Genomic DNA, 12070 nt, shown 5'->3' on the forward strand with positions numbered 1-12070 from the left:
TCATTGTGTTCAGTTAGAAATTACGAAAGAGATCTTTCACGTTTCAACAAAGTTACATTGGATATTGGCTTTCTGCAAAAATGCAAGTTGTTTCGATTCTTCCCCAAGTTCCTTGATTTCAAGCTCAGTAGACGCGAAGTACATTTTATGCTCTTTGCGCCTTCGAAGTTAATCGATGAACGTATTTTAGATCATTTTATTCTTTTAAAAAGTGACAACTTTTATGTTCGATATCCCAAAGTTTCTTTTTAATATCCCGTATCCCGTTAATTTTTGCAACAATATCCCGTACCCTATGATTTTTTAACCTAAGTATCCCGTATCCCGATAACCCCTAGTAGGGCCTCACGAAACTTTTGTTTTGAGCGTGACCGTGTGATGGCGTGACATGCATATGGAGCAGACAGTCTATGCAGGACAAATTAGTCCATTAACCTTCTTGCATACTCATTAGCATTTAGTTATGGGAAGGTCACCCCAGACTACTCCTAATTCTGTAAGATCCCCTAGCTAATCCCCCAGAGATATTTATATATACCAAAATAAACCCTCTATCTTTCCCAATCCTAAACTAAATCATATTTCCCCAAACCTAGCTCAACTTCCTAAAACGCTGGTAAATAAAAACTGTCATTTTAAAAGAGCTACCACTAAAATGCTGTGGTAAACCACGCAAATTATTTAATTCCTTGTAAACATCCGTTAATTAAATATATTTTCAACGAGGATACTGAGACGTCAGCGGCTCCTCCTCGTGATCCGTTTTGTCCCAGCGATCGCCAGAGAAATTGCACAAGCACTTCGTAAGCCGTGTAAGGTGACGTTCTGATCAGCAAAAGCCGATGTCTGACCAGTATACAACGTAAGTAGCGCTTGAGCCGCGGCCGACTCAAAAGGAGCCAGAATAACCTTTCCCGATGGGTTTAAGGGCATAAACAAAAATTGGAATCTCTAATAAGTCGCACAAGCTAACCTAGACCTATACCACAGTGACCGGGAATACAGTCAGGTCTACATGACGCTTAGGCCATCACCGTTTTTTTTTCGTTTACAGTCGAATGCGTTTCCTGATATTGGGTTGGTCGGTCGGATTGAAAAAAAAAACCAAAAAAAAAATCATAAGCATTCTCGGAATCGGAGGCCTGGTACCCCGACACTATGATAGCTGTGGAGCCAGGAAAACAACAAGACGTGAACCCAAAATCAATATGGCGGAAAAGTTGGCGGATGTTGTGGCAAAATTAAGACAGCGTGCGAAAAAGGATCAACCACCGAAACTCCTGTGCGACCTAAAAATGGCTTAAAAACGTCGTTAACTATTTTTTTTTTAATGCCCAAAATTTGGATCGGTCGGACGACGCGAAACGGAGAAAAAAAAGGGATGGCCTTAACGGCAAAAAGGTTTGAGTTGCCATCTCGCAGAGACTTTGTGAATGTATGATTGTAGAGCAACCCCTTTTGCTCAGGAAAATAAAGCATATCTTTTATCTTCACTCCGCCCAGATCTCCGGCTCTATGACCACCGAAAAAGTGTATTTTGAAAAGGGCTTGATCTCTTGCCAGAACAAACAACTGGGATGGGGGCAAGTCTGCGCGTTCATGCGGTTGATTATTTCCGAAGACAACATCACCAAATCCTGAAAAAAAGTAGGGTTCAGCTTGCCTAGGGAGATCTCTCACTGCCAGCTGTTCTTCCCTGATGGCTACCAAGTAGGACCGGCTGCAGGGTTGGCGAGCCCGGGTACGAGCTGTCAATAGCCGATCTACCATACGTCTTGAACATGGCTCTCAATTTCCCAAAAAGCGAGTCAACCGAACCATACACTAAACGGTTAGGGCACAAACAGGAAGAAACACTCTTCAGCAAACAATGGACACGTATCAAAATGTACTACTGTCTTACCAAAACCGTCTTTCCAAATCAAGAAATCAACGACATCACCTGGTAACGCTGTGAAAATATCTCGTTGTTAAGTAGACTCCAAGAATTTTGAAAATTCCACTTCTAAAGCACTCTTTTGCCTCTGATATGAAGTAGACTGTCGCCTACCAGCCAGAATAGATCTCCTTGCGTTCTTTAGAAGACAGGTCTATAGGTGCCTTGAGACTCTTCAAAGTTTGGCTAGTTCTCTTTTTACGTTGATAGCCACACCCCTGATCGTTCCAAAAGTCATAATCATTGGGCTTGGAACAAACTGGCAAGAAAACTCGGGTCACCATCGGCAAAGACTGAAAAGAAGAATTTCACCGAATTTGGCATATGTTAGATTGTTTACAACAAGGTTGTTCAATACGAACCGCCCAAAGGTCATGCGGACATGATCCAGATATAAAGCCATGTTTCGAATGAAAAAGAAGCACATCAGCTGACCCTTTCTTGGGTGCCTGGATTCTGCGGGTTGCCAGCACATTCAACAATGGCCACCACCCGGGCAAAGGGGACATCATCGGTACCGCTATTTTAACAGCTGCGTTCTCCGACGCACTGAAACACAAAAAAAGCCCAATCAACGAGAATAGTGGAAAATCGTATGCATTAATGTGGGTATATACCATAGCAAACAGAGATATCTTGATTAGAGACATTGACACCCGCCGACTCAGGAGTGGGCTAAGGGGTAAAATGCCTCAACGGATTCCCGTGCACGTTACGTTGAACTTTCGAGTTTAACGATATCAGCTCAAGAGTATGTCCGTTAATTCCCCCAAAATAGCGCTGCACAACTCCCCATGATTCCCAAGAAAGCATAGCATCGGAACGAGACACTCTCCTGGAAAACCAATCGGCACGGTTCAAGCGTTACGAAGGAACAAAAAATATGCGTAGAGAGAGATTTCTATTCACTAGAAACTAGAAAATGAGCATTTAAATTCAGGTTAATTTTAATTTCAACCTACGTTGATTTTTTCAAAATAGGTTATTATGAACTGTCTAAAGAAGGGTTTTCCCTTTTTTGGGGATGGATTTTTAGGGGGGCAAAAAAAGAAAATAATGAAAATAGACACATTGATTAAATTCCTCCTCCATCTTTCCCTTGCCTTCAGTTCTTCTTCCACTTCCCATCTCTCCCTTTCCTTCCCTTTTTTTCTTACTACCAACGGACTGTGACATTTTTACCTTGAGCTTCCACAACATTCCATGCCGCTCCAAGGAATCGAAGATTACGTCTCCTCTGTATTGACCGCCAAGCCACCGATTGAAAACAGCTAGATATTTTTTTCTCCCAATGAGTTTAATCTATTTCCAAGCCCTCACGACAACAACCACCATTTTGCACATGCGTAAATGACATAAAGTGAGACTTGAAAAAAATTTCAGCTCATCCACAGTTATATGGCCGCCGATGGAACTTTGAGAAGAAGTTAAAGGGTGGCAAGCAAAAATTGCTTGCATGAGTCCTGCGCGTTCCTTTACAGTAATTCCGCTGTTGCCAAGTGAGCCATCAGAACATGAAGTATCACGCGAGCATTCGGTCGCTAAGTAACGACCGTGCTACTCAAAATGGTGAGTTTCGACCCATGGCAGAGGTTTCTTTTCCAGTACTTGTCAGCAAAACTAAAACCCGGCTCCTTAGCTGTTGCGGTATCCCTATCCATGCATTTACTTGTATTTTCAGTCCGTTCTGTTATGTCACTGTATTCTTGTAATGTTTATTGGACAAAGCTAATAAATAAAATAAATAAAATAAAACAAGAGCCTAGAAAATGGCTTCTGGTCAATGGATTATGAAATCCTTTTTCCTGACTTTTCAAAATTTTGTTTTCACTTGATTTTGATTATTACGAATTCGAAGTGAGCAAAAGATAGAGCACATTACTAAGAAAATTAAAAATCAACAATACATCATGTATGTTTCAGTTTTTTATTTCTTAAAAGATAATTCAATATTGTTGCTCCCTGCCCTCCAAAGGAGATTCATCAATGAACAACGGCATTCTAAGAATCTCTGAGATAGAAAAGTAGAATCATATCGGTTATCATGCACAGTATGCCTAACCCCAACCTCAATGCTAACCATTTAAAATCAGTGCTTAGACTTATAAAGTACTCATGAAAATTTAAGCTACACTAGGTTCATCCACTTACCTCTATAGGACCAATTTACTTACCAATATAGTAGACGTACGTGCTAATAATTGATGGATTTTTGTTGATGTTTCCTACTTTCAATTTCAACCTAATTTAAGATAAAAATGGCCTAGGTTGAAATTAAAATTAAACTGAATTTAAATTACTGTAACATCTACATGTAAAGAATCATATGAAACATATAATGTCGTCGAGAAAAAACATTCTGACTGGCAAGTGTTTTACTTATAAAGGATTTCAGGAGAAGAATCACGTTGATCATTTTATTGTCCGTCAATATAACCGTCGCTAATGGCAACGTGAGCATACATTGGCTACGCCATAATGACTTCAGGGAAAAGTGTTTTATTGAGTTTTCAAATATAGAAAAATGTGCCGTCAGTTACAAAATTTGCCACAAGAAAACACATAAATTTTGTACCGCGACTATAAAAAGTTACCATCAGCCAAAAACATTTTGGAAGGTTTTTGCTCTGTTCAATTTTTCTATTGTACTTTTGGCTGCACAATTACGTAAATCGCAAAATGGAAAGTGACATCGATTTCAGCGGCAACCTGTGATCAAGTTACCTTGCGTGTTACTGACAAGTTACGAAAAAAAGGATACATCTGTGATAGCAAGACACCGGGTTTTTGTTTTTGTAAGTTTGCTCTTTTTTTCTTTCAAGTGTCATAAAGTTCGACAAGAAATGTGTGGATTCAACACAAAGATCACAAAGGTTAACCATTGTTTCTGCAAAGTCAAAAATTCACTCTCCTAGACGACGTTATTCAGTCCCCAGCTAATTCCATCATTTTGGAAATCATGAAGCTGCTTTATTATTCATCAGCGTCACAAAAATTCCTGCCAATTTGGGGCTCATTTGTTGAAATCCAAGAACGCTTCCAACATACCTGTTTATTTTCGTGAATTATGCACGCGCTGCACGCCTATTTGCCACCACAGACATTCGCTCTCTTACAACGCGGTGATATATGTGTGTAGTGCACCTGTAAAGTCAGCCGAAACTATATATTGTCATACCCGAGCTCCTACGAGTCTCCTACAGCTCAGTTGTGGATTATCCGAACCAGTAATCGAAACGAATTTTCTGCAAAGGAGCACTCGGGTTTTTTTCAGAATATCCCCGAGAGATCATCGAACAAAAATATCCCTCTTCACTTGTTTCATTACTTGTTAGAAAGGTGACCTTAAGACATGTTTACTTTTACTCTCGATACAGCATTCATTGCGGCATTATCACGAGACTTACGTATATATTCTAGTGATATCTCAAACAGGATACCCTCCAGTCCGCTTAGTTTTCCCTTTTAGTGAAGAATGAGAAATGGCTTCTTTAATAACTGACCGTACAAGTCACGTTGACTTATTGAAACTAACGGCTATCTTAATTTTTCCACACCGGACAACTGAACAAATTAAAGACTTCTTAGGCTAGTAGGTTCTGATTCCTCCATGACACCGTGAGTTGTGATGCATATTTAGCAGGGTTAGGAATAATACCTCTCTCAACCTCGATCGGTAGTTGGTCAGATGACCGCAGATATTTAATTTCCTATCTTCGGTTGTAAGCCACAAAAACACTCTCTGCACATCATTTCAAGGAAACATGAGCAACAAAACACAGTCTGTATCATTCAGTGTATATAATCGAAAAGAGCACCTTCTGTGACTCTAGCCAGCTTTCAATGGTTTAAGGGCCCGATTACATGGCGAGTTTCAGCCCGGGCTGGAATTTCTCTCCCCCCTCCGGACTGAAATTTTGTTGCGATTACATGATGAATTTCAGCCCGGGCGCAAAAGGCAAATTTGCGTGAGAATTTACTCGATGCGAAAACACAATTAGTGCGCATGCTCACGTTCCTTTTCCAGCCCGGACTTAAATCTCATTTCGATTACATGGACTTTTTGCGGTTTATAAAACCTGGCTAGGATTTTCAGCCCGAGCTGAAACTTTTTCCATGTAATCGCCACTATCATTTCAAGAAGATTTCTTTGAGAACCCGGGCTGAAATCTCAGCCCGGCTAACCGGGCTGAAATTCTCCATGTAATCAGGCCCTAAGTCAAGGCTTTCCTCTCACTTGCCGATCAGCAAAATAATTCCCTCAACCCTGGGACGCAACATAAAACGAAGCCTGCAGGAAGAACTCAACTGCGAAAGAATTTCAGATCTGTAGAAATTTCTTGGTGGCTTTTTTTGGCTCGTCCGAAAGTTCTAGCAACCGTTACGTATACGGGTCTAATCAAAAAGCCTACATTCCATTTTAGGAGCTTTAAGTGTGATTCTCAAACAAACTGACGAAAATGACAGAATTAAGTTATAAATATTATGCTAATTCCAATCACAGTTGTCTCTTGCTCAGCTCAGTAAAATTCTAGCGCTCTTCGATGTGGTTTAACAGGGTTTAAAATGTCTGGCTCACTCTTCAGACTCTTCTCCGTGACTTTTTCGAAATACCGGATACCAAAGTCTTAGTGCGCCTCGAGAGCCTGAATTCAAATATTCGAAAATCTGGCCCATCTTCCTTCCGAACAGATATTTTTTTGAAAGTACTCGTCTTTCGTCTTTTGATGGAGCAACACACAAGACATTTACAGCTCATTTACACTGCGCTCATGACGTCATTGTATAATACTGACAGTTGATGTAGGTTCAAATGAACATATTGACTTTTCAATCTCCATATTTGTTTTGGCAAAGTCGGAGGGCAGAGAGATAAGAACCTATTACTGTTATCACTGCAGCTCTTTACGACCTCACAGCCTCGCCGATATCAAATGTGATGTCTTGAGACAATACCGACAATCGATGTTCTATCAAATGAGCTTATCGACTTTTCAATCTTTTTAATTTTTTTTAAAATACAAAAGTCGGGAAGATAAGAATCTATTATGGTTATCGATGTGGAGAATGTAGCTCTTTCCCCCTCTATTTTCAGTGGATACACAGCTCAGTTGGCACTGAGTGGGTTTAATAATGTCCGTTGTTCAGTTATGGCAAATTATTAAAATTATTTATCATTGACAATAGTTTTGTGAACCTCTCCCGAGATAGGTTTTAACAGCTGCGTATTGACTCTGTCATCATCTACTGACAACTGAAGCAGATTAGACTGTTTAAATAATCCGGAAATATCGAATTAGCTCTGAATTCGGAGATATTACCCTTCAGCCCCTCGAAAAAGTAAGGGCACCCGGCTGTTGCCGTTTAAATGTGAATTCTATCATTTTCTTACAAGGTGAGTTCTGTTATTCAATCTGATGTACTTTGCTGTAGCAAGTATTTTTGTACTCTTCTCTCTTTTAGCACGATAGATAATCTCTTAAGAAGTGCACTTATTCGCAGTAATTTGCTGTTTCGCAACTTAAAAGACATCGGACAGACGATAAAATAATAACTGTCCAAACACAGTTATTCTTTCGGGCTTTCAAGGGGAGCAAAAAAACGAGGGCACACATTCTGACTGTTGTCGCTGATAAATTACAAATCTTCCCGCTCGCTAATGCAGTTAGGCCTAACTCAGTGCTGAATACGCTTCAGAAACCTCCTCATCGAAGGCTGCAATAAAGTGATCAACACTTAACTAATCGCCGAGAATTTGATGTTTTAAAATTTTTAAACTGATCATAAGAAAGATGCGACATCTCCATCTTCGCCGTCTTCCGGAGTTGAGCAGATGACTTCGTCGCTATGGTTTGATAAATGAAAAGATAGTAGAAATTTTTAAGCATTTGTACTTCTCAGGTGACCATCTTCAAATATTTATACTTTCCTCCATTGAAAAACGTGGACAACCTTACCAGAAGGGTAAGGGATATATTTGGAACTCAAGAATCCCGGAAATATCTATAGGTACCACCGACCTGCAACTCGCTTGTTCCACCCCTCCCCCTTTTTAAGATAAATACAGTGCTGAAATAAAAAAAAAAACGTTAAATGCAACAAATTGTCCGTCTTGAGTATACTGGAGAACTTAATTTCAGTGTCTTTGGAGTCGATTTGTCTTTTCCTCGAAATTAAAGCACTATTTCCTTGAGAGAATTAACTCTTCTATTTTTAGAGACTTCTCACCGCTGCGAATGTCAAAATGACATCTTTCAGCAAAACTATTCAACTTCAAAGTTTCAAGTTCAATTAGTTTTAAATTTGATTTATATCTTTTATCCGACACACCACACATTTCTCATTGATTGCTTGGCCATTTATTTCAAATGAAGTCCACCTTGCAAATCCTCTTTCCTCGTGATTGTTTATAACCAAGCCCCGAAGCCTTTTGCCACCTCAATAGGGCACTTCCCTTCCTCGTTTCCTCACGAAGCGCCTCCTCAGACTTTAAAGTAAGTTTGTTTTTGTTGTTTTAATGAAAATTACATAATTGTATACTGGAGGTTATCTAGAAAGAGCAGTGTGTTCCCGGTTCCTCGAGGAAATCCAAGAGCCACTTCTTTGGTCCGTTTGCGGAGTTCAGTATGGAGGATTCGACGTCCACTCGACGTCCCGGCTTTCCCGTTTCGTCAATCCTGCGACAGTGCCTCGAGAGGTCGCTCAGTTAAACATCTTCTTGCTCTTATTGGCAAAAAATTCTAAACTTCAGAGGGCTCTAAAATGCCTATTATAGCTACACAGTTTACGAAACGCAAGTCATGAAATAAGAAAGCGTCTTTGCCTAGCTTATATTCTTATTTCGGGTTATGATGCTTTTCACATCTTTTTTGACCAAGCGAAGTGCACATTTAGGGTGCATTCGATCGACTGTATTCCGGAATAGGAATACATGGAATACAAGTTGGAAATCCTTCGTTTTTGCGGAGATTCACATTAAAATTGTCAAACATTTTCTAAAATGCTATTTTAAACATATTTTTATCATCCTTGCAGCTTCAAAACGCGCCAAAAATAGCATTTTAATCATTACTCCACGTATTCTTATTCCGGAATAGGGTCAATCGAACGCGCCCTTACAATAGAGTGATCTCTATTCATTGAGAAGATAGCGTGTACCGAATAGAGTTGCAACACCTGTAGATGGTTTTCAATCTCGTTATAAGATGGCCATTTGGGTGCACAAAACAATAGCAAATTATCATGGCTCATGTTTTGCGTTATAATGGAGTTAAATTCCCAGAAGCCTTTTTTTCTCTATTGTTCTGTGCACCAACATGGCAGCTTTGACATCAGGTGAAAACCATCTATATATATATATGGGAATAAAAAAATGGTTTCCAACGTGGTTTCTGCCGGCATAAAGTGCCGCCATTTCTGGTGACAGCGAGCATGCGTAAATTGTACTGTCACTTGAGATATGCCACATAATATTTAACTCATGTGCCAGCTCAATTAGGGGATCCAGAAACTTTGCAGTTGACCCGATGAAGATCTACCAAGGAATGGAAAATTAAAGCCTTACGAATCCTTTGTGGAAAAAAAAGGCAAATTGAACAAATCTTTATAGTAAATGTCACGCTTCTTATCTGAACTGACAATGGCAGTGTTATCAGAGTGGACCAACGATCATGCATATTTGGCTTTTGATAATTTTGCAGAGTTCTTGCAATTCCAATAACCTGTGACCCAAGGGTCGTCAGTGTAGGTGCTCATTGTTTTGTAGTTTTAATTAATCAAAGGATTTTAGGAGTGCCCGCTAAAGATGATAATTGTGAAATAAGTGATTGAAGATTAACTTAATAGCCAGGGGTGGATCACATTGGATATATTATGGCGGCACTATTGAAGAGGAAAAAAGTGGCTCGGACCAAATATGATAGAAATAAAGTTCAGAAAGTAATTTGCTGTTTTCTTCGATTGTATTTCTTCCCAACTTAAGTTCCCTTTTACAATGGACCACTCGAACGTGAGTTATATAGAACAACTGATGTACAATTGTCCTAGAGAAAACATGTCCTCAAAGAAAACCACACTAGCCTTGGACTGAGTACTTTTGCCATTTGTGGTGGCAAGTCGCGCATGCAACGAATCTAAGAATCCGCTTATTGTTATATTTACCACAATAATTACATGAACTATTAACTGAAGTGATGCTTTGTAAAAATGTACTTTTGAACAAAACGCCTCCGTTTGCAATTATATATCAAGTGACAGAATGGAAGAAGGTACTTCTTAATTCAACCATCGAGACGAAAAAACCACTATTCTTATTATACTCGCACAACTTAGCTCTATCCAAAGATTTTGTTTCAAGCAATCTTCAAATTTGTGAACATTTGTTCGCGGTCTCACGAGCGTAACCAATACAGCAAGTCGATTGATTTTGCGCAGATGACAAGTAATTACAAACCGGTTTCACTTAGAGACAAAAAAGGTCCAAATGCTAATCATCGGCAAGAGCTATAATATTGACCGTACGAGAACAGGACATCATTCACTCAGGTACAGCTTCAGCTTAAAAGTAGGAACGGTAGCGATTCAATCTCGCCGTCACATGTATTTAACTAACGATTTTAACCAACAGGATTGACTTGAAGAGTTGTTTACGATACTAAATACGTATTAAGTTCTGAAACCACAGTTGATAGGTTAACCCGCATTATCTGAGCTCTTACTCTTACAAGACATGGGTAGACATTTCTAGTGGCCAGTGCAGGTGCAGCGAAAATAATGTTAACTCCACCACTTCTTTGAAGCGCGATTTTTTTGTGATGCAAAGTGGCAAATGTACGAAGTTTATCAAACAAAAATCGCGTGTTTTGAACAAACTAAGTCAAGAGAGCTCTTACAATTGTCAACTGGTGAGGATCGGTACTCCAGCTAGCAACCGGTTATTATATTTACCTCAAAATAATCTATTTTCGGAGGCCAGCCTTTGCAATGTTTTCCTGTCCCATTCCTACAGATAACAGCATATTTTTCTACTGAGTAACGATATCATTTTATTTCCGCTTCAGTTAACAAGAAATGAATGCAGGCTATCTTTAGGACTTGGCTGGAATATGCGAAGGAGAAAAACAAGTCAACAGCCTAATTTGAAGGCCGTTAGAACGGTTGTGCTGGGAAAGGATGGAGTCGGAAAATCAGGTTAGTTGTTGGTACCCAGTTTATTCAGTTGAAAATGTCGTGCCTGGCAATATTGGATTATATCCCATGGCAAGCATATAATCGTAATAATCGGCTTATCGGTAAATAGCAACAATATCAGAGCACTCGATTTTCATTTATTGCTTTCGAAAAGCAATATGGTACTTGAAAGTTCAAGTGTTTTAGATTATTTGTCTGACTCAAGGAAATAAAGAAATTAAAAGTTTATTCAGAGCCAATTGAATGTCGTATCAATTAAAGGAGACATTGAAAGCAATATCTCACTACGCTGCGCAAACGTAGACATGTTGTCTTGTTGTTGAAAGATGAAATATTCACAGCAGCACAGCAGTGGAGACAAGTTCTTGAGATTTTTTTGACATAAGATTTGAAGACAAAGCTGACAAGATAAAAATTACTTTTGTTCAGTTTTCAATCAATGAAGTGTAAGAACAACAAAATAATTCTTGACTTTCAATTGATAAAAGCAGAGAAATGCAATGTTTGGTTCTGTGACAAAAGGAATCACCCCACGATATAATTGGATCTCGTGCCGATACTCAACTACAAAGTTTTGGAGAAGCAATATTTTTACCTTCACAGAATATGCTGGGTTCCACCTGAGACATAAAATTATAACTATTTTTCTCTTTTTCGTCTGTCCTTGCCCTTGTATGTATGGTTACATAATCGCTTTCAGTTACCATCTGTTGAATACTGGAAGAAAATTGAAACCGGCTGTTCCCATAGCTCACAAGTTATGAATGAAAATAATAAACCCGCCTGTGGTACGAGACACACTTAACAAACAAATGAGCCTAAACCGAGACATGATCTCTCATGTTCCTCTCCTTGAAGTCATTTGGATAAAAGTGTTTCTTGATTGTTTAGCAACATTTTAATCATTGATACATTGTTCATATAAGCTTTTAGGTTCCAACGTTA

At 39.3% G+C, this 12070-nt stretch overlaps 1 protein-coding gene across 3 annotated transcripts in view; it reads left to right on the forward strand.

The window, feature by feature from the left end:
* Positions 1-7238: 7238 nt before the first annotated feature.
* Positions 7239-12070, forward strand: part of LOC138006409 (ras-related and estrogen-regulated growth inhibitor-like) — an 11544-nt gene continuing 6712 nt past the window's right edge. Inside the window, exons 1-2 of one of the 3 annotated variants that reach the window (XM_068852709.1) lie at positions 7239-7331; positions 10996-11125. In XM_068852709.1, the coding sequence (XP_068708810.1) occupies positions 11041-11125 (85 nt within the window). In that variant the 5' untranslated portion in view covers positions 7239-7331; positions 10996-11040. Of the gene's footprint in view, positions 7332-8297; positions 8431-10296; positions 10481-10995; positions 11126-12070 lie in introns of those variants that run through there. The other 2 variants (XM_068852710.1, XM_068852711.1) reach the window with 2 other exon arrangements.

This window comes from Montipora foliosa, chromosome 6, assembly GCF_036669935.1.
Source record: "Montipora foliosa isolate CH-2021 chromosome 6, ASM3666993v2, whole genome shotgun sequence".
In the NCBI taxonomy this organism is placed as follows: Eukaryota; Metazoa; Cnidaria; class Anthozoa; order Scleractinia; family Acroporidae; genus Montipora; species Montipora foliosa.